The sequence below is a fragment of the Spermophilus citellus genome (genome assembly GCF_964194105.1).
Source record: "Spermophilus citellus genome assembly, chromosome: 13".
NCBI lineage: Eukaryota > Metazoa > Chordata > Mammalia > Rodentia > Sciuridae > Spermophilus > Spermophilus citellus.
Window position 1 is genome coordinate 101,466,071 of NC_138193.1, and position 23,793 is coordinate 101,489,863.

Below are 23,793 nucleotides of genomic sequence, written 5' to 3' on the forward strand. Positions count from 1 at the left end.
AGAACCCATACTAGTCAAGTATAACCTCATTTTAACTTGGTAACACCTGCAAAGACCTTGTTTCCAAATCATATCGTATTTACAGGTGTAAGGGATTCGAACTTAAACGAACATATTTGAGAGGAGGGACAAAACAACACTATGGAATTGGCCCTCTGGTCCACCAACAAACTCTTAGCCATCTGGGTAATGGATAGAAGGTAGAAGAACTTGGAAGTTTACTATAGAACAAGTTGTCACAACTGAGTGGCTTAAACATTTTTATTCCAAATTTGTCTATCACAGTCTTATAGAGAATATTAAGTAAGTGGTAGCTGCCTCTTTAAAACAATTATGCACAGAAGGATAAAAAGGCCATGTATAATGTCCAGAGAGTATATTGAATTATACTCTAAATAGAGTCTTTTTTTCACAACAAGGTAATAATTTTTTCTTTCTCAACAAAGTAATAAATTACTATATGCTTTGGGCCCAAGGTCTACTTTATACTATAAACTACGAGTATTTAGAAATATGTTACCATAATCCCAAAGTCATTTGTGTGCATATTGAGAAACACTGCTATGGAGTCTTTTTTCCCCCACTCCTCAACTTTGAGTTTTACCACTAAAACCAAGCAAACTGCAGACAGATATAGCAGAAAGTCAGATTATCCATGGTTGTTGAAGTCTACTTTAAATGTTTCAAATACTTCTTTTGAAAATTGATTAGAGAAAAAATACTGAGTTAAAAGTACTAAATGGACCTCTACAGGCTAGGCATGAAGTTAATGCCAATAAAGTAGACTACTTTTAGGTGTTTTTTTTCCCCCAGCTACCCATTTTGTGTCATTGATTCTTTGCTTATTGCAACTAAACTAGTTATGTTTCATTATTATCTTTTTATTTATGAAGAATTCCAGAGCCTTGCCTTATAAAACATACTCTCCCTTTTGGCTTATATGGAGTTGTGCCTTGTGTAGGACTCCAAATCTACTTGAATAGCCATTTTTATTTCAAATTAGTAGTAAAACATGTTGTAAAATTAGCCTTTAAATAATTTATTTTTATCTAATTCATTGTTCTTCAGATTGTTCTATCAGAATAGCCATCAGGTAGATTTTTTTTTTTAAACTAAGAAAGGTAATTCTAAGACTCAGAGGTCTGTTTTCCTACTTATCATCAATTGGTTGTTAAAAAGAATATAATGATTTGTCGCACAGATTGAGGACCTGCCTTTGCAATCCCAAGAGGTTAGAAAACAAAGGCTAGTCAGATTCTTTTTGTTTCTCAGTTGTTGCATTGCTTTTCTCCCATTTTTTCCCTATATTTTTAAATATTTTTGGCTTCTGGTGTTTAATAGGGAAAGATTCTAAAACAGTAGATCTCTCAAAGAAATTAATGAAAAACTTGTAAAGTCTTATTATTTCTACTAGTAAATGTAAACAAATTATGAGTGAACTTGAAAGATAACCTATGTAAGGGGCAGCACACTAGACTACGAACATCAGAAGTATAAATATGGATGACTGGTTTGTGTGTTTTTAATTTGGGGATAATTTCAGCATCATGGGAAAAGTACACAACTTGTGTTTTAAAAATCCCAGGATATCCTTCATTCATATTCTCCAAAAGTTATCATGTTACCATGTTCATTTTATCGTCATCTCCCTATCCCCTCCACACAAAACACAAATTTTATTTTTCTGATTCTTTGAAGATGCAGACATAAAGTTCTGAATTTATAAATTCATCAGTATATATTTCCTGAAAATGAGGATAGTCTTTCGTGTAACCACAGTTATCACAGTCAGAAGATTGATGTGAACAGTACTACTATCAAATCGGCCAGTTTTAATGCAGTGTTGCCAGTGAATCACCAATGTCTGTTATAAAGAGAGGGAGGGAAATTGATTTGGGAGTCTGTTATCCAATCAACCAAGATCCCTAAGTGATTTTGTATTACATTTATTTTTCATGGTTCTCCAATCTTGAACTGTTTTAGTCTTTTATACCTTCCCTTTTTTTTTTTTTTTTTTTTTTAAGAACATGAGTATAGTCCATTGCTTTGTTAGAATGTTCCTTAACCCCAAGGTTTTAGATAACCTTTTTTCAATGCTTAAACTACCATATTTAAAATGTTTAATGAATATTATAAATTAGGTTTTAAATGCTGAGTAAAAATTAACGTAAGGCAGGTATCCTACTGGGTAAAATAATTTTTCTTATTTTATAATTGAGGCTAGTTTTTCTAGACCTGGAAGTCTAAGGTTTTTAAAATTCAAGGCAGCTTAGCAATCGCCTTGTAAAGATTACATCAGGAGTTAGGTGTTAGGAGCTGATTGAACAGAATTAAAGAAATATAGATATGGGAGACATTCCTGGTAGATATTGGTAGGACATTTGAAAGATACCAAATAAGATTGGTTTGGTCATTTCCTGGGGTAAGTATGCATTTCTTAATTTGGTATTGAAAATCTTAGTAAAGAATAAGGTATGCCAGGCACACACCTGTAATCCTAATGGCTCAGGAAGCTGAGGCAGAAGGATTGTGAGTTCAAAGCCAGCCTCAGCAACTTAACAAAGCCCTAAGCAACTCAGTGAGACCTTGTCTCTTAAAAAAAAGTACAGAAAGGGCTGAGGATGTGGCTTGGGCAGTTAAGTGCCTCTGGGTTCAATACCCAGTGGGCTTGGGGGTATGAAAGTGAACAGTTAGTGTACGAAAAGGAAATAATGTATTACAAGGAAATTTGTATGAGAAATAGGTTTGAAATAGATTTGAAAACTTGGTTGGAGGATATATTCAACAGGATGCTGTAGATTTTTTACCATATCTTCAAAATAGCCTTTGAAAGGAGAAATAAAATTCACGTGTGTAAATACATTGGAAAGTAAACTACTCTACCCTACAAAAAGGGCCAGGATGCTAGAGCAAACCCGGTGACATGGGATGTGATAAAGACCAGATTAAAGTAGGGTTTTTAAATGTCATGCTAATTGCATTGTTAAAGGATCGGGTGGGCTAGTTATTATTTATTGTTATGAACATTTCATGAAATTATGTGAACAAGTAATGGGGACTAGAAGAGTAGGAAGTAGTGATAAAATTGATAATATTCAAACACTGAACTCTTAGTTGCATATTTCATCTGGTTACTGAGGCTAGCATGTAGAAGAAAGAAAAAACAAGAATTTGTTATTAGTGATGTTGTATAAGATGAACTGTTCATTACACACATTTTAAACAAGATATGCTACAATGAAACCTTAAGCAGTCCATGCTACATAAAATATTTATGCTTCTAGTTGTCATTCAGGAAATATTTTGCACCCACTTGCTATATGTTAGACATTGTTCTACGTGCCAGGTTATATAACCTGTTGATCGATGTAATTTGACGCCACTTAACATTGGAGGAGTTGATTCTAATAAACAAATGTATAATATGCTGTAGAAAAAATTAAAGCTAGGGCTGTAAGAACAGAGAGTCAAGTAAGAGTGCTCTAACCCTATTTGTTCTCGAGGATTTAAACTCCTATTTGCTCCCTACCTTCATAATTCCTTTTGGCCTTTATGTTTCTGTATGGCTTTGCACTGACAGTGTGTCCTTAGGAACATCTTTTCCCCATGGTTCCAACTGACTGACTATATCGCTCTACTCTAAACAGAGTTGGTATATAATAATAGGTGATGGTGGATTTTATTTTTTTGAACTACTAAAATCTGCATTTTGCAATGGTCTTTGCATTTTCATTTTTAAAAGGACACTGTCAAGACTTATAAATTGTTTATAATAAAAACAATTTCCTTCTTGTATTTGTTTTTGTTTCTATTGACTGCCTTTTAATTTTCTTATGTTGACTAGGACATCAGTTACCAGCTTTTTTATTCATCATAAGTGATTAAAGCTCTGGGAATAACTACTGTTTTTTACTACTATTTGTCTGCAAAAGAATAGTATTTTATGGAGAGTATATTTAAATTAAAATGTAATAATCTCTTAAAATTGTGTATACTTTGAATCATTACTTAATATTGTGTGGCTTTTTTTTAAAGCTCCAAACATTGAGTTAACAAAAGGTGTTTTGTCTTTACTAGAAGTATATATGACAATGTATTTTTAATGTTTTCTCAAAGAGTACAGACTTAACACTCAGTGTTATTCCGTTAATACTTCAAATAGATTTTAATCTGTTTACTAGCTAATTACAAAAATAACTTTTATTTGAGAAATAACTTTGTCAAAAATATCTGCTGACCAGCTGCTTTGTTGTAGGAGGACTGACAAATGGTAGTGGACGATATATCTCTGCAGCACCTGGAGCAGAAGCAAAATATCGAAGTGCTTCAAGCACTTCCAGTCTATTTAGCTCCAGCAGCCAGCTCTTTCCTCCTTCTCGGCTTCGGTATAATAGGTCTGATATTATGCCTTCTGGCCGCAGTAGATTATTGGAAGATTTCAGAAACAACCGCTTCCCAAACCTTCAACTTAGAGACTTGATTGGACATATAGTTGAGTTTTCTCAAGACCAGCATGGTTCTAGGTAGGTATTTATAATTCGTGATACTTCCTGCTTTATTTTTGCTTTGAAAATTACTATCTTATAAAAGTGTAAATTTTTCTTGTCTTGGCTTAGCTAACCTGCATTGACAATGGAAGCTCTTAAAACCAACATGGATTATATTTTTTCTTTTCACATTAGGATAAACTATAGAAATATATATGTAGTTAAATACTTTTGTTGCTTTTTGTTTGTTGTGTTTAGTTACACATGAGTGTTGCTTTATTAGTTGGTATTCAGTGTGACTTCATTAAAATGCAAGTATGTTGAGTATTATGTGTTGAGTTAGCATTCTGAAGATATCAAAAAACGGAATTGAACATTAAATTTGAGAAGTTTTCTCTTTTTGTATCTTTTAGTTTATGATGAACCTGTAATTTTAAACAAATAATTTTATTTTGTTTTATAAGAACTTTTTTGTTGTTGTTGTTAATTTTTTTGTAGTTGTAGATGGATAGAATGCCTTTATTTTATTTTTATGTGGTGCTGAGGATCAAACCCAGTGCCTAGGCATGCCACGCAAACATTCTGCTGCTGAGCCACTGCCCCAGCCCTTAAACAAGTAATTTTAGATAGTTGCATACAAGTTTTATCTCCCTATAACTGAAAGTTCTTAAGTTACAAGGTTCACCTACAGTGACTTAGTAATTCATTTGTGTTTGAATTTTATTTCTAAGGTTTTCTTTATATTCTAAAATAGATGTTTTTTAGCATGTCTATATATTGAAAAACAAATGACCAGCAGTCTTTATATTTCCTTTTCTTTGATTATAACATAAAAGAACTAAACAAAGATTATTTTAAGTTCATTTTTTATTATCTAATAGTTTTTTTAAGATGTTATAAAGAGACACTTCATAATATTTATATTTTGTTACAAGCTAGCTATATACATATAAAGTGTGTTGATATTTCTGAAAATGATTGGAGGGAAGTATAATACTCAAGAAATAGATTTTGCTGAGCTTATTTTCAATTCATTGTCGTGATGTTTAAAATTTTTCCCAACATAGGTTCATACAGCAGAAGTTAGAGAGAGCTACTCCAGCCGAACGACAGATGGTATTTAATGAAATTTTACAAGCAGCCTATCAATTAATGACAGATGTTTTTGGCAACTATGTTATACAGAAATTTTTTGAGGTAAGCTTGCATACATATTTGTATTCAATTATAATCCACATACTTAAAGCTGAGAAAAGCTCTGAACATAGATAAGTCACTTTTATACAATAATATTTGCAAGTCATATATTTGATAATGATTTTATATCTAAATATAATATAAAGAAGTCCTACAAAAAGGACAACAAAAGGACAACCCAGTTGAAAAATGAATAAAGGATTTGAATAGACATTTCTCCACAGAAAATACAAATAGCCATTAACCCATGAAAAGATGCCTAAACATTCTTAATTACTAGGGATACGTACATCAAAACCACAATGTGATGCTACTTTATACCTACTAAAATGGCTATAATTTTTTTTAAAAAAGAAAGGAAAATATCAAGTATGGGTAAGGATGTAGAGAAGTAACACTCATACATTGTTGATAGGAATATAAAATGATGCAATAGATTAAAAAACAGGAACTTGAACAGTAGTGTTCCTTGTACCATTAGTTACAGTAGCCCAAAGTTAGGAAATGATCCACTATCCATCAGCAAGATAAATGGATAAACAAAATGTTATATACAAAACAATAGAATATTATTCATCCATGACTTCTGGTACATGGTACAGCATGGAAGAACCTTGAAAACGTTAAGCTAAAAATAAACCAGACACAAAAGGACAAACATAGGGTTCCACCTACATGAAAATCTACAAAAGCACATTCATAGGAACATAAAGTAGATGAGGGCTGGGAGGAAAGGGAAATATGGAAAGTTATTGTTGAATGGGTAAGGCAGTTCCATTTGAAGATATTCAAAAGATTTGGACAGAATGATTGATGATGGTCATATAACAGAGTGAGTATAATTAATACCACTGAATTATACACATTAAAATGGTGTACTTTATGGGCTGGGTGTAGATGTGTGTGTATGTGTTAGTTTTTTAAATTTTATACATGTGGACCTACTTTAAAGTTTGTTAATTCCTAGGATTGTAAAATCTTAGGAATAAGTCTTAGGTGAACCAGTTAGTGAATACCACTGTATTCTTTATTTGAATTTGTGTGTTCTATTTGGTAATTTACCTAAAACATCTGTTGTAGAACAGCTTAACAGGTTTTTCTCTTCAATTGTGTCAGAATACTATTTGAAAATTAACCTGGATAAGAAAATTTTAGTGGTCTGAATGAATGGCTCCAAAGTTCACATATTAAAGATGTTGGGGGTGTGTTAGAAATGAAGATGCGTAACTTTAAAAGACTAATGTTACTTTAAACAGTAGTTAATGTGATAGTAACAAGAAAATTTTAGATATTGCAACTTAATAAAAAACAGGGAGGTATATTTTAAAAACAGATTGAACAGACTTTTCAAAGCATCTTATTAAGATTTTTTTCTTTTTAATTTTTTTTTATTGTTGGTTTAAGATTTAATAATATGGTCACTTTATATTAATGTTACTTTCTTTTCTGTCAGTTTGGAAGTTTGGATCAAAAACTAGCCTTGGCTACTCGTATTCGTGGTCATGTTCTGCCTTTAGCCTTACAGATGTATGGCTGCCGTGTTATTCAAAAAGCATTAGAGTCTATTTCTTCTGATCAGCAGGTAATTGTAAGTTAAGAAAAAAATTTTGTAATATTTTATTCAATTTTTAGATATTTCTAAAACTAGACTAAATTTTTTTGATAAGTCTAAAATAACTCCTTACTCTTTAAAAGTTACAGAGCAGATCTTTGATCTCTCCATCCATTCCCTTCTATATCTTTCCATCTTTCATTGAAGATATTTGAGTGCTTACTATGTACAAGAATAATGATAAATGACGCATGTTTTTTTGCTTGTTATAGTTGCTACTTATGATTGAACCCAGGGCCTTCTGTGTTCTAGGCAAACGCTCTGTCACTGAACTACAGTGCCAGCCCGTGATATGTTAAAGAAAACACATACAAATTAAATGAGGAAATGGTGGAAAATGTAAATAAGTGTTAATGCAAGTCTAGTCACATACTCCTGGTACTTTTATTGTAAACATCAAAATAATGTTTAAAAATTATTTGAAATAGACAAGAATATTGAAAGTAGGGAATAAGAATAAATGCTGATTCTCCGAATTTTAAAATACTGTGAAAGGAGGAGGAAAGGGAAAGGGGGGTACTGGGGGACAAAACTGATCATATTATATTGTTATGTGGATGTACAGGAATATGTAAGTGAATACCACTATTATGTATAATTATGATGCACCAGTAACAAAATTTTAAGTATATGTGTATTTGTACATATATGCGTGTACCCTATGAAGTGACCCTGAGTGGGATTCTTATATGAGATTAAACATACTTTTACTATGACATTAATTGCCACAAACACTCTTATGTATAAATGATTTCTATATTACAATGAAAACATAGTTAAGGAAATTTTTTTCTTAGAAGGTAATGTTAGTAAGTTTAGAAAATAATTTTTATGTCATGTAATAAAAATAAATTTTAGAATCAAAAATAATATGGATAAATGGGTGTGTGTGGATGTGTGTACACAAATACCAACATTGAAAATATATAAGAAAGCCAGGTTTGGTGGTTCACACCTGTAATCCCAGGTACTTGGGAGAATGAGGCAAGGGGATATAAAGTTCAAGACTAGCCTGGGCAATAAGTTGCTAAGGCAAGACCTGTCTCAAAAAGGACTGAGAATGTAGCTCCATGTAAAGTGTCCCTGGGTTCATCTCCAGTACCACCACAAATAATAATAATAATTCCTTTTTGAGGACTGCAGAGAGGCTAAGTAGGACAGAACTTTAGAATTCTAAACATGTGTTTTTACCAGCTAAGAAAGATTAGTGGAAGGTGTATACAATGAAGATAGTAGTTTGTCTGCCATGCAAATTCAGCATCATTAGGTTATATTTCAACATGTATCATTAGCATTACAGTCCTCCAGTATGTTTTAATAATTCTCAGTTTCAATGGTTTCTTCTAATTATACTTCAGGGAATATTTTTTAATTTTCATATATTAAAAAATTACAAACAGGAAATATTTTTGAGTGTAATGTTTTACTCACCTAAGTATTTCTAATCTTGTTATGTTGTTTGATTAGTTAATTTTAAATGGCATCATCTTTGCAGAGTGAAATGGTAAAGGAGCTAGATGGTCATGTACTCAAATGTGTGAAAGATCAGAACGGAAACCACGTTGTACAAAAATGTATTGAATGTGTTCAGCCACAGTCACTGCAGTTCATCATTGATGCTTTCAAAGGACAAGTAAGTTTGCTTTTGGCTTCTGATTTGTTAGCGGGGCATTATTTTGGATTTTGAATATTAACATGTTTTTTTCTTGAGTCTCGAGATAATACCAGCATGTGCATATAAAAATAAAGAGACAAGACAGTAGATGTACATTAATTTCTGCCTCTTTTGTAGTCATTAGATAGTGTTTCTCACTGCCCTCCACCCCACAAGTTGAAAAACTTAGTAGTTTGATAGTATTATTTTAAGAAATTAAGATAATCACTATTAAAATTATAAAGCACATGTTTTCCAAATTTCCTGGGGAGAGGGAATTAAGGAGAAGTCTCAATGGTTTTAAAAAGAAGGTACACACTCAGCTCTAAACTACCCTTCCTCCATTCTTCAACAATATCACATACCCCCAATCTTCTGGATAAGTTCCTTTCAGTCAGAATATCTTTATCTATAAATTCAGTACTCTCTCCCACAACCTCCCAGTCTTTGCTGTCATCGTAGGGGTTGTAGTAAACATGAGTCAGAAATCTGTCTACCTTTTAAAACTGTTAAAAAAAAAATCAGAAGTTTAATTTTTAATTATTTTGTTTTAAGGTATTTGTGCTTTCAACCCATCCTTACGGCTGCAGAGTAATTCAACGTATTCTAGAGCATTGTACTGCAGAACAGACCTTACCCATCTTGGAAGAACTTCACCAACATACAGAGCAGTTAGTACAGGTATGAATTCTTTAATAATTTGAAATGTGTTTATGTTTTAAGAAATATAATTTATTATTAAACAGTAAAATGAATTTATTGTGTTCTTGATTCTCTAGACTTGGACAAATGTTTAACATCTTTTTAAGGAATCATAATTATTCTAAAGAAACAGCTAATAGGAAATAATTTTTAAATATCTGTCTGTAGGATCAGTATGGCAATTATGTTATTCAGCATGTACTAGAACATGGTCGGCCTGAAGACAAGAGCAAAATTGTTTCTGAAATCAGAGGAAAGGTGTTAGCTCTGAGTCAACACAAATTTGCCAGGTATTGTAATATTTTCTAATTTCAGTTTTTTCACCAGGAATGCATAAAGTATATATCATTGAAGGATCATCTCTTGGTGACTTTTAAAAGAACATAAAGGCAGGCATGGTGACATATACCTATAGACAAAGTTACTCAGAATGTTGGAACAGGACAGTGGATAGAACTGTCATAAGCTTGAAACTAGCCTTGGCAACATAGCAAGATACAAGTCTCAAAAGAAAACGTGCATACAGAACATTCTTTTTTTTTTTTTTTCCTCTCTCCCCTTCTTAAACACACATAACTAATTGCTTTTATCTGCGTTTATTCCGCTTTTGAATCTGTATTTAGAAAATATTGATCCCCAAGACTAGTAAGAAAATGCAGATGTATTCAGTGCATGTTTTTGAAAGTCAGACTTTATTATCAATGTAATTTTCTTTTTTGGATTATAATTTTAACACCCATAATTAAATTTGCAAATGTCAAAAGGTGGGTTATTCTATGGTGCCATTTTCTTGGTGGTAGCAAAAGGCGGAGGGTGTTTTGGGTTTTGGTGCCCAGGATCAAACCCAGGGCCTCATGATGTCAGGCAAGTGCTCTGCTCTGAGCTGCATTTCAGCCTTTTTTTTTTTTAATTATGTTTTTTTTTAAATATTTTTAGTTGTAGATGGACACAATACCTATATTTTATTTACTTATTTTTACATGGTGCTGAGGATCAAACCCATTGCCTCACGTGTGCTAGTTTGTACTTTATTTTGTTTTAGGACAGAGTCTTGCTGTGTTGCCCAGGCTGGCCTGGAGCTTGTGGCCCTGCTTCAGCCTAAAATAGGTGTGCACCACATGGCCCAGCCCAAATTCCTGATTTTAAAGTAATTGTAAAACAAGAAAACCCCATCTTAATGCCTCTTCTGTTTTCTAATATGTTGGAGCAAATTCTTTGAAAAGTCATAGACATCTAAGAAAAAATAACAAGGTTATTTTGTTTCTAGCAATGTGGTAGAAAAGTGTGTTACTCATGCCTCCCGTGCTGAGAGAGCTTTACTGATTGATGAAGTTTGCTGCCAGAATGATGGTCCTCACAGTGCCTTATACACCATGATGAAGGATCAGTATGCCAATTATGTGGTTCAGAAGATGATTGACATGGCTGAACCTGCTCAGAGAAAGATAATCATGCACAAGGTAATACATAGTTTGTGTGACTTTGGCTACATGTTTAAACTTGCCTAGGTATAATTTCTTTGTATGTGCTATAACTGGAGAGGGGAAAAAAAACATGGATAACCTTCCACATATGATTTTCTTTTTATTAAATTCTTAAGGTAACCTGTTCATAAAATCCACATGAATGCTGTTACCTATGTTTAGCATTATTCTTTTCCTCCCCTTTCTTATTTAGTTCATAGTCATGAACTGAACATTGATCTTTAAAAATGTAATTAGGTTTTCCCACTAACTAGTCAAGTCTTTCCAAAGAGAATTTTGGGTTAATATGATTTTTCACCTCATATAGTAATACCTCCTAATACTTTCTGAGGTTGTTTTCTCCCTAGAATCTAATGACTGTTTAAGAAATTGTTAATGGCTATAGGAAAACTTTTTAAAAAAAGAAGAAGAAGAAGAAATGATATTTTAATGCTCTGGAACTTTTTCTAAATTTATTTCTTTAGGAAACAGAAGCAAATTTTATATCCTCTTTGGATTTCATCATATAGAGGGGAAATGATCTCTTAACCCATTTTGTTCCATTATCTCAGATGCAGAGCACCTATAAAAACCTTAATTGAGCAACAAACATACTGCCATGATAACTTGGTATTGAAAACTTGGGACTTAAAGGCTTTAGATCCCTTCCTGCTATAAAAGTGTTTGAGGTCAATTAGTAGCTAATATATAATGATTAATTACTATTAATTATAGTGCCAATTTTTAAAATCTATCCTTTAACTTGTACTAAAGTTCCTGTTTTTTTACTTCAGTGTTTCTGCTTAAAATTATACCAAAAAAAATTTGATCTTATTTTTAACAGCTACATAATTTATTAAGCCAACATCGTATTTAAAAAACTCAGATTATTTATTAGAAGTATGTATTTATTTTTGTCTCTTTTTTCCATACTTTTTATTGGTGCTTTATAAGCCAACATCATGTTTAAAAACTCAGATAAGTATTTATATTAAAAACTTGCATAATTAAATGTTTGGGTGTTGTAGATTTCTGGATATGGAGTAACTGGGTCAAAGCATGTAAACATTTTACATTTTAATAGATACTGCCAAGTTGCACTCAAAAAATCTCATGCAAGTTACGTGTCTGCCTATCTAGTTATGTGAGAAGAGTGCCTATTTTACTATACTATGCTCATCAATCCAGGTATTATATTTATTTTTAGCCTTGCCAATCTGGAAGGAAAGATAGAGATAGGGTTTTTAAAGAATGTTATTACTCCTTCACGATACTTTCCCACTGTATTGTGTATTTCTCTATTTGCATGTGACATCGTTTTAAAAAGTAGTGGTTTGTTTATTCATTTAACCATTTTGAGAGCAGATATTTGGAGAAATTGAATGGATCAGAACTGCTTTGAATTTAAAATTATAAATTGTGATTATTTCTCTGAATTACCCAAATTTGAGGTTGTGGCTCGGTGGTAGAACACTCGCCTACCACATGCAAGTCAATGGGTTTCAATCCTCGGCATGACATAAAAATAAATAAATAAAGGTATTATGTCCAACTACAACTATATATATATTTATTTATTTTAAAGAACAACAACAACAATTAAGAACCTAAAATAACTTAGATTTCCTAAGCAGATATTTTGTTTTTCAGATTCGACCTCACATTACTACTTTGCGCAAATACACATATGGGAAGCATATACTGGCCAAGTTGGAAAAATATTATTTGAAAAATAGCCCAGATCTAGGGCCTATTGGAGGACCACCAAATGGAATGCTGTAAAGGAAAAAAGAAGGAAGATGATTTAACTATGTGAGAAGAATATTTCTTTTGTGAATTATCAAAACACAACTCAACTATGAATCTTCAATTTTTTTTAATGCAAAACTATTTATTGACTTTATTCATCCATTTGTAAATTTTTTAAGGTTCTTGTGTATATTTGGGGGGTGGGGGTGGTGAATTATAAATTATATTCAGCCCTGAATGGAGACCTATCAGATTGGATTGCTGGCAAAGCACAGAATGCCTGTATATGATGTAACTGTATCAAAAAAAAAAAAAAAGTTGTCACATATTTTGTAAATTTTTACCTTGTAAAGTCACAAAAATAGTTTTTAAAGGAAAAAGTACAGTATTCTTTTAAAAAACTGGCTTGCAGTCTGGTAGGTCTACAACCCCATAGCACAACAGGTTTATAGAGATGTATATAGAATTATAGTCCTTATTTTTTTTTTCCTTTGCGTGAAGCCTTTTATAACAGATTTAACAATCAACTGCATAAATATTATTAATATTTTAAAAAGAAAAAGTTAAGTTGTATTTTGATAATTCACAAACTATCATGCAAATAAAAACTCAGCAAGTAAGACAAGAATAAAATGATTTGAGATAAAAGGAACTTAACATTATTTACGGTTGATGTGGTTTTTAATACAAATACTGCCCTATAATGTCTCTGGCAATGTACAGAAGTATTGTATATACTTACATATGTAATTGTTGTAAGAGTTAGGAAACAGGAGAAAAAAAAAAATCATGGTGACACTTCCATCCAGTTAAGTGCACTAAATGAGAAGTTTCACATTAACTTTTCAGTTTGGTTTGCAATGAGAAAGAGTGGAAATTTGTATTTTGTTTTGCTTATAGAATTACAGACATGTTGAGGACGTGTTGAGCTTTATTTTGCTTTTTCCTAGTAGATGCAGAAAGTAGGAAACAGAGGTGAAAAGGGGCCACTGAAAAGTGAATTTGATAGCTCAACATTTAAGCATGATTACATATTCAGATAGCTTTTTTTGCTTCCTATAAATATATGCATTGTGTGTGTAGTAATAGATGTAAGTTTACACTTTAAAAGCAAATCTTGTTTCAATGTTTATTATAAAAGCCTTGCTAATTTAGTAGTAACACTTTCCTTGGTTGTACAGGTGTACATTTGTAAACCTTCATGCTGTAAATGGAATTGGTTTTATCTCTTTGGGAAACATTTGCATTTTAGTGTACATTTATGTCCCTGCCCTCTTTGACCTGGCAATATAGTGTTGTATAATGTAAATTTATTTCTCCAAATTGAGAGTGATTTTTTAAAAATTTTTTATCTTTATATGGTTTCAGATGTATGAACCAGCTTTCTTTTTATTATTGTGAGAAACATTTTGTTTTATAACATAGTTGTTGACTCTGTTAATACGGACATGCTAGGATTTGGATCATTTTCAATTGAAGTCAGGGTATTGTGCATAATAGAAAGTATTGGACTGAGATATTTGCTTACCAAGGAGGCCAATGCTTTTTCCATCTTATTAAAATGTGATGTGATTTTTTTTCTTTGTACAGAAGAGTACTGTATTTTTGAATAGCCTACTCCCAAGTAAGAGCAAATCTGTATGATAACGTTTTTTTCTCTGGACATAAGACATTATAACAGTAACATGATGTACATTTACAAGCGGCCTTATGTACATTTCCCAACAATCTTTTTAAGGCAAAATTGTGACCATATGTGTATAATTAAAATCGTTTTTAATCCTTTGCCTATGAAAATATTTTGGAAAAAAACTTGCTTTGTATATTCAGTTTCTGAAAGATAAAGAAAGTGCTTTGTATTTTGTTGAAGTCAGTATTTTGTATAAACATTTATGTTGACCCATTTATGTTTAATGCTGAAAACTAAAATGAACATGCTATCTCTGTCATGAGTTGAACATGGAAAGGATTTTTTTACTAGAGGTCTGCAGAAGAAAAGCAATCTTCTGAGCACAATATTATTGAATTTAAAGATTTTATCACTTAGCCATTCATATCTTGAACCTTAAAATAATAGCATAAACATTGGGGTGCCAGGAATACCTTTTATGTTGGATGTTGTTATTCTAGTTTTCTAACCCGACATTCCTTGGTGAGGCCATTAAATCCAACCACTTGTCATTCACTGTTCCTTCTCAGTCACACTGGCTCATCAGCATGTCCTTTTCATAGTTATCAGTATTCCCCAGTCCCTTAAAAAGCTGCTCTCTTCATCCTTTCCTAATTTTGTTTTGCCAGCCTCAAGAGTCTCAACCCTGTGTCAAACCTTTCTTTCCACTTTCAGCCCCTGGTCTCAGGATCAAAGCTTTCCTTGTTGGAGATTGGTACTGACTTTCCTGTATTAATACAGTTATTCCTAGTTTGCCTTTATCCTTACCATACTCTGTTGGCACAGGCAGTTATCACTGCAGTTTTAAAAATTCCAAGGCCTAGAGAATGTTGCATTGGGAAACAACCCTCCTCTAGGGGTCCTGTTGTTTCCATGTTTCCCAGTGCTAACAACTCAACCCTCCCAATACTTAAGTATATTCTAGAAAATTTCCTGTTCTTGTGGAAATTTTATGGTCTGCCATTTTTGCTGCCCACCCTAATTCCCTATTCTACCTTTTAGTATGTTGGCATGGAATTTTAGTAAAGTCTGACATTTCAGAATAAAGAAATTAACTGGGCAGAACCACTTAGGCTCAACTCTTTGAGTGTCTCCTTTTGATATAGGTTGTTTCTGGACCAGTTTGTCTAAGTCCTGGCTCTTATTGGTTCATTTGAAATGTTATCTTCACCTCTTTGTATATTATGTATAAATTAGAAAATGAAAAATGTGTGAATAACATTGTATGAAATAAACCTGGTCTTGTGTTTTTCTCTAGATAAAATAACCCTCTGCATCTCAATTATAATTAAGATTGCCCATTCAAGTTTATTCCGACTTAAAGAAAACAATATTTTTATCCAGTGGATGGTGTTCTGGGGTCACATCCTTCTAGTGGTGTTAATCCCATCTTTTGATTAATATATTAGACCTAACAATAATTGCATGCAATAATTAGTTTCATTCTTCATAGGATGAAACAGAGCCTGTTTCCTGATTAGGGAAATGATACATCTTAAAACCTGTTTTGAAAATTAAATCCCATACCTTTACACGCAGGTATGTGCTTCCTTTCCCCATGAACCTGGGGCAGAGGTTAAAGAAAATACAAGTTGGGTTCTTCCCAAGTTTAGTTTTATCTTGATTGGGGTTTATTCTTAGCTACCCCTTCTTTCTACCCTAGCTTACCAACCTAAGAAAGATACTGTCCACTTTCCTAGTGTCCTAGGTAGTTGTGTCAGGACGTTTTCTGTCGTGCTGGGGAAGAGCCTGGAGCCTGACTGCTGTGCACAGAACCTCAGAGCTGGAGAGGACTCGACCCTGGGGAACCCAGTGCTGGTGTGTGGTAGTAAACTTGAATACCTCCTTAGGGCATTTCTCCAGTTCCTTGGTTAACATTGCAGTATAAATTTTATGTTCATCAAGGAAGCCTTTCATTCAATTCAGTGTTTCCTGAATGTGAAGAGCTATCTCTGATTCATTAATGTGTTTGCAGAGTTGAGCCACAGGTTTATAGCTAAGTGAAGAACAACCTTCAGTGTGTGTCCATCCACCTGAAGTAAACCACAATAACACTGCTCAGAAAAGTTATGCTAATTTGACTTCTAGGCAAAAAAAGCACTGAATTGAGAAAGATCTGCCTAAACCATTCCTTCTCAGCATCTGCCTGAACAAAGTGAAGATGTACTTTTTTTTTTTTTAAATATTTATTTTTTGGTTGTAGGTGAACACAATATCTTTATTTTATTTTTATGTGGGTGCTGAGGATCGAACCCAGTGCCTCAAGCATGGTTGGCGAGCTCTCTGCCTCTGAGCCACAACCCCAGCCCCGTGAAGATGTACTTAAAAATCACAGGTGTCACCTTCTGAGTCAGAAGATTATTAAAGAATGTTGCCTACTAATTCCTTAGAGCCCAACCATCAATGACTTCTATGGCAAGTCAAGGGCTGCTTGAGGTGATTTGCTCACACATGTTACAGGAGTGGCCTGGGTCCCCAGCAGTGACTGGAAAGCTGCCGAAAATCGGGGTAGGGCCTTGCCTTCACTGGAGGCAGTGCAGCTCAGGACGAAAGCTAGCTGGAGCTATAGAAATAAACTAGGATGAGACAACTGGGAGGCTGGGATAGATTTATTGAGCACCTACTTTGTGTCAGGTGGTATTCTACATGCTTTGATACAGCTCCAGAGCATGCAGCATGCAGACAGAATGAAGTTCTGGAATATAAGCAAGTCTGTAGTTGGCAATAGGGAGGCATCCCAGGTTCTTGAGCAGGGGAGTGAAGGGTGCAGTGCTGCAAAGAACCCACCAACAGGGTGGACAAAGCAACAGAATTTGGAAGAAGGGGATGACCGCATAGTTGGCACTGAATCACCCGTGCAGGCCTCTTAGGGGAGGAAGCCTTGAGAAGCACCTGTTGGGCCTCTCCTACACCAGGGATGGGGTCCTCCTGGAGAAGGAAGGGATGTTTGAGAGCGGCTCTGTTCCACGCCTTTCAAAACGGTTCTGGTCTGGGGTTGAGAGTGGGGTATGGAGGGTACCTGAGATCTGAGGAGGGAGAGGGTCGCCACCTGGAATGGGAGGATGACTTCATATGCTAATTCCACTCCCTTTCCGGGTAGGCTGCAGAACAAAGAAAGGACCTGGAGGTCCAAGCTGTCAGGAAAGGGCTGTCTCCAGGTGACTCAGAATCCCACTACCCCACAGCCAGGTGCAAGCATTGGCTTAGACGGTTGAGTCGCCTTAGACACCCTCAACCCTTGGGATTTCAGCTTGCTCATCAGGCCTGACTCAGCAGGTCTGCCCAGGCGGAGGCGCCCCCTGCCGGCCAGGCCTAAGCTGTGTTGCCCTCCCACCATCCTGCTGCGGGTTGGGGGGGCCTTCCCAAAGTCAAGTTGCCCTGCACCTTGGGGAGTCTCTCAAGCTCCAGAAGTGTTCTTCCTTTAATTACTTGTAGCCGATCACTCCTGGGCATTACACACACATGCCCTACCTCCCTGCACAAGGAAAGAATCCCCACCCACCAACTCGGTGGCTTCAACAGTCATTTCATGACTGCCCCCAACTCCATCTTATATCCTAGCAGTCATACCTTAGCCAACACAAATCTCTTTCCTAGGACCCAGACCCTGAAGTCTTAAAAATCCAACATCTCCAACTGCATCTTCCCCAAATATGTCCCAAACTGAACCCATCTTCTTAACCCTCTACCTCATCCTCTTTTCTTCCTGGATTAATTGGCACCTAAAGCCATAGGTGGACAACTAATTTTATTATTATAAGTATCTCCCCAATATTACATGGGATATAGTAATACTAAAAAATGTACCTGTAATTTAACTGTGTGTCCGTGCCTTCATTTGCTAATCTGGAACCCTACTGCCTCTCTCTCTGATGAGCCAATTTGCCCCACTCTTCTAGATCATCCCTGGAAGTCCCTGGAGACTTCTTTAGACAGATACAGGGGATCATGACTTCAGGTAAAATGTGTCGATTCTCTGATGGCTAAATACTGCAATCGCTTGTTTTTGTGGGTTTCTCCAGCCAGATTGAACCTCTGGAAATCCAGACCAGATGCTTTTCTCTCTGCCTGAACCCTGATGTTAGGTACTTAGGAAATGCTTCCAAAAGAAAGAGCCAAAGTCAAGAATGCCAGGTTTAAGTGGTCTGTCTCAATCAAGGGCCATTATGGGATTCATCAGCTGCTCTGCTCAATGGTCTACACTGGGCTGGGGGTGTGACTCAATGATAGAGCATTTGCCTAGCATGCATAAGGACCTAGGCTTGATCCCTGGCACTAAAAAAAAAAAAAAAAAAAAAAAATTGTGTTGTACTTGAATGAATTCTTATGGTTAAAAAAAATTCAATCAAAACCAAAGTACAAAAAACCCTCCCCTTACCTCCACTACCCTTCAGTTCCACTCCCCCACTCACTGCTAACAGCTGCTAACAATGTAACTTCCAAGTCTTTTTCAGTGTATTTATTAGGCCATAACGAAAAGGCTAATAAATTCCAAAAAGCTGAAATCATACAGAACACATTCACTGAGTAGAATGCAGTAGAATTAAGGAGATCAAAACTATATTCTAGAGAGAGAACTGTATCTATTAGAAAAGTCTATATTTAGAATGAATTAGAAAAATAGCTTAGAAATTTTTAAAATAGCCTTTTTTTGATTTTAAGTTTGAATTTATGTTTTGAAATAAAAATGCAATAACACATTTTTACAAAACTGTCACACAGGAACACATCATAAGATACCATTACATGCTACATTGTCTTAGAAAAAGTCAATAGATCGAATCAATTAGCTGTAAATTAAAACATGAGTTCCTTTCTTTGGGCAAAAAGAAAGCTCATGTGAAATGCTGGACAAAAGCCAGTGAGACCTGCCAGTATAGTCAGTAATGGCTCAATGTTTCCAGGTGTGAGGAAGCCAGGATTCTGGCCTCCAGGTTCCCTCTGTGCACAGGACAGGCTTCCACCTGATGCTTCTGAAGTCCTGTGTGCATGGTCCTTTTATTTCAGATAACTACATACTATTTTGCCACTATTTTACTTTGTAAACTTCAGAAAATAACATTTACAAGTTTTACCACAAGGAATACCATGATTTTTATTATGACTCTCACCACCTTGGGAAAATATCCATTTTGTAAGTTTCTGGTTTGGTCCATCTTCTTATGACATGCCTAAGAAGCATCTGCCACACGCACACCTGTACATGTAAGAAACCAGGGGGGTGGTGCTTTTCTGAGGCCCAGTCTATGGCTCTGCCTACACTAAATAGGCTGTCCCACATCTTAGGCTCAAACTATTTTCTCTCAAATTACAGAGTGCCCGCTGATCATTTATTGTTCTTTCCTTATATTTTCACTATTTATTGTACACATCATATTTCAGTATGTTTCTGTAGCAGTTCTTTGTTTAGCCTAACAATCAAAAATTGAATTTTTTTGTATTGGTTCTTTACACATTTTGTTGGTCTGTAAAGTTGATTTGCATAAAAACAAATGAGAAGAAACATGCTGGTAGATCTTAGCACCTTAGAGTTACGATTCTGTCTGTCCATTAATGTTACAAGTTAGCCTTAAAAAAATCAACTCATACTTTCTCTAAAATATTTAGTTCTCTTCAAGTAAACATAATTTTTTATAATAGACATGCTCAGAACAAATAGCACAAAACCATAAGCTATGACAACTGATGTAAAAATGCAGTTGGCTGACTTCCATTTATCAATTCTAAAATAAAGGCTTAAGCCTTTGAACACGCCAATGTCCCCCAAGTTCTAAGGTCCATAATTCCACATCATCATTTATATAGTTTGACAAAAACTAGAATTCACAGTCTTAAGTGTGTGGAGGAAAATATTAAAATTCATCATTACTGAAACATTTAATCTTCATAAATTATTGAAAATTCATAGCATGGCATCACTAAATCTTGTGAATTATGAAAGATGTAAATTTACAATAATTTCCTCTCATAATAATTGCATCATTATTCATATTTATTTATTCCTAATTAAATTCAAGTCCAACTACCTAATTTTGAGGTAGCTTCATTGTGGTTCTACTGCAGAAGTGGTATGTTTCAAAGTACCATCTTTAGATAAAATTTAAGTGGGAGAGGAAACAAAGTATTATTTATATTGTTGTCTCACTTGGCATACAAACTAACAAAATCAACTATTTCTTTAGGGATAAAAATACAGTTCTTTTGTGAGCATGGACACAATACATGGAATCTGTTTCTTTGCATGAAAAGTGGAGTCAAGAGAAAAGGACTCAAATTCTGTTGCTACCTTCCGGTTTACCCGAGTGAGAATATGCATAAACTCAAGCTTATGAGCGTATTGTTTCAGCAGAGCACACAGTGACTGGATGAACCAGGATCCATCCTTGGAATTTCGCCAGGAATAGTAACCTGGTGCTGTAGAATATGCATATAAGAAGTCGGCCTCTACTGGTATTTTGTGGCATGCCATGTCATCATCAATGCCACTGTCTGTCTCAATGCCACAGTCTAGTTCTGTACCCCGGCAGGCCTGAATAATGAAAAGTTTGGGTTTTCCGGTTAGACTTCTGCAATAATCTCCTCTGAAGAAACTTGTTAATTTTTTCAGGTCAACAGGTCCATTTGTTCCAAATACTATTCCTTCATCACCATGGCTTAGAATTACACAAATAAAGCTGCTCCTTTTGCTATGATCGTCTTTAGAAACATTGTGCATTAACTCCACAATTTCTTCACGTGTAAGGTCATTTTTATTCCTGACTTCATATTTCAAGTTCATGAATATTTCTCTGAGGTTTGCTGCATCTACATCTGTACCAGACCGAGAGGCCATTCCAGTGCTTTTCTGAAAGTTCTTATTATTAATGATTAAACATAAACCCATTTCAGGATAATCCATTTTGTAACGATTGTCCAAGGATATTCCAGAGTCCATTGATTTGCTTCCATGTATGGTCTTTGGCTCAAAATTTTTAATGGATTTTGAATCCACTGAGTTTTCATTGTTCTCCATGGTTACTTTTCTTAACGCGTAGCTCTAGCGAGCGCCACATGGCACACACCGCTCCCCTCCGCGACTAAAAAATAGCCTTCTTAATAACTCATAAATTAAAGAACTCATCTAATCTGGAATAAATATAAAGTAATTTCAAAATTAATAACAGAGTCTTATATATCAAAACCTGAAGGATTCAGGCCAAAAGCTATTCAGAGAAAAACGTTTAGCCAAGGAAGTCTGAAGAAATCTGAAGATAAACGAACTCAAGAAACTACTAGAGGGCTGGGGATGTGGCTTAGAGCCAAGCGCGGTGGCACATATCTGTAATCTCAGCAACTCGAGAAACTAAAGCAGGACGATGGCAAGTTTTCAAAGCCAGCCTGGACAACTTACCCAGATCCTGCCTCAAAAGAAAAAGAGACGGGGGGTGTAGCTCAGTGGTAGAGTGTCCCTGGGCTCAATCCCTAGGACCATTGAAACAAATGAACACACTCACACACTTAAGTGGCTAGAATCATCTGACAGCTCACCATCATATGTCCAGCATTTGATGTTGACCGTCAGGTGGGACTTAAGTAAGAGCTGTCAGTGAGAATGGCCTCTCTATGAAACCTGGGGTTTCCCAATTCATGGGACCTAGGTTCTAAAGGCGGAGGGAACAAGATAGGTGGAGGGGGCAAAGACTAAGCAGAAACTGAATTGCCTGTTTTGGCTTAGTCTCCAAAGTCACACAGCCTCAGCAGGGAGAGTCACTAAAGTACACTAAAAGGGAAGGGAATATAGACTGCACCTCTGGATGGAGGGTTGGCAATTACATGTTGTTAGAAAAGCAAGTGGAATAGGATATATTCGTATATCTAACTTTGGAAAATTTCAACTATTAAGAACTCTGTGGGTCATGTCGAAAGAACCCAGAATATAAACTGAAGGAGTACCACTGGCCAAAACGAGGAACTTTGGCCACTGTTAAGACTAAGACTCACCAAATAATCACTGCAAATAGATTGAAACACATCAAAAGTCTATGAGTTCATCAAGATTTTTGTTTTAATGGATCATTTTTAGAGATGCTGGAGAAACAATTAATTACTTGTAAAATAATTAGATAAGGAAAAGAGCAAACATTTAGACCAGACTTTCTAGTATAGACTTTAACTCAAAGAAACCAAAGAGTTGATAAGTTCTCTTTATAGAAGTATTCCAAATAATGAGTGAAGAAGGAATAAAAGTATCCTCTCATGATAATAGTAAATGTGATTCATGGTGTGTTGGGTTGAATTTTGGGTGCCTCTGCCCCGCAACTGATGTTCACTTTGAACCTGTAAATCATATCTTATTTAGAAGCAGAATTTTTTTTTTTTTTTTTTGGACCGGGGGGTTGAACTCAGGGGCACTTGATCACTGAGCCACATCGCCAGCCCTATTTTATATTTTATTTAGAGACAGGGTCTCACTGAGTTGCTTAGAGCTTTACTGTTGCTGAGGCTGGCTTTGAACTCAAGATCCTCCTGCCTCAGCCTCCGGAGCCACTGGGATTGCAGGCATGTGCCACAGTGCCCAGCCCTTTGGAAGCAGGATTTTTGGAGTGAGATCACACTTTATTAGGATGGTCCCTAAATCCAATACAACTAATGTTCTCATAAGAGGGAGTTTGAACACAAAGACAAACATGCACAGAAAGCCATGTGAAGACAGGGCTAAATATTAATAAATTTTTGTTGAGTGAGTGAGTGAATGAATGAGCGGTCTGGATGAGATAAACCTTGTCCTTAATTTCCAGTTATTGGTCAAAGGACAAATATACATTATCACCTAATAAGTGATGGGCCCCTCTCAGTCCATTCCTTCACTGTCTCTATTCGTTCATCAGTGCCCTCCCTGCATGGTATGGGGGCCCAGGGTCAGGCCTGGGTTCTGGCCAGCACAGCCTGAGGAGTGAGGGAAAACCTCTCACCCACCTTTCAGGCTATTACTTTTCCCTGATGTCTCTCAGGGTCTTCTGAGGGGTCAGCATTCCTGGGTTGGGTTGGAGAGATGTCAGACTAGAAGGCATCCCTCTCAGCCACAGGTGACAGCAGGTCAGGCTCCTAACTCATTCCAACAACAGGGTACAAGTTAAGGAGGATTTTTGTAGTGAGACATCTCCCCAACTCTGACCACTGACCACCGTTTTAAGTGGATTTTAAACCGACTGGCCTGGCATCCACAGGCTGCATTTAAATAGGTCATTTCACCTCTTTCAATTTATTGACTTAGATCATGT

General features: G+C 35.4%; 2 protein-coding genes across 10 annotated transcripts in view; one reads left to right on the forward strand and one right to left on the reverse strand.

The window, feature by feature from the left end:
* Positions 1-15,768, forward strand: part of PUM2 (pumilio RNA binding family member 2) — an 86,912-nt gene extending 71,144 nt beyond the window's left edge. For all 8 annotated transcript variants that reach the window (XM_081264544.1, XM_081264546.1, XM_081264543.1 and 5 more), the window contains 8 exons: positions 4,256-4,523; positions 5,555-5,684; positions 7,138-7,266; positions 8,792-8,929; positions 9,506-9,631; positions 9,821-9,942; positions 10,920-11,112; positions 12,766-15,768. In XM_081264544.1, the coding sequence (XP_081120670.1) occupies positions 4,256-4,523; positions 5,555-5,684; positions 7,138-7,266; positions 8,792-8,929; positions 9,506-9,631; positions 9,821-9,942; positions 10,920-11,112; positions 12,766-12,897 (1,238 nt within the window). In that variant the 3' untranslated portion in view covers positions 12,898-15,768. The remainder of the gene's footprint in view (positions 1-4,255; positions 4,524-5,554; positions 5,685-7,137; positions 7,267-8,791; positions 8,930-9,505; positions 9,632-9,820; positions 9,943-10,919; positions 11,113-12,765) is intronic.
* Positions 15,769-20,367: 4,599 nt separating this feature from the next.
* LOC308632568 (caspase-3-like) lies at positions 20,368-21,574 on the reverse strand. 2 transcript variants are annotated; one of them, XM_081264773.1, is made up of 2 exons: positions 21,063-21,569; positions 20,751-20,941 (listed from the first exon to the last, which is right to left on the reverse strand). In XM_081264773.1, exons 1-2 carry the CDS (start codon positions 21,543-21,545, stop codon positions 20,876-20,878), a joined length of 549 nt encoding a protein of 182 aa, XP_081120899.1. In that variant the 5' UTR covers positions 21,546-21,569; the 3' UTR covers positions 20,751-20,875. The 2 variants fall into 2 exon arrangements, with proteins under 2 accessions (XP_081120898.1, XP_081120899.1); XM_081264772.1 differs by having other exon boundaries at positions 20,368-21,574.
* Positions 21,575-23,793: the final 2,219 nt, after the last annotated feature.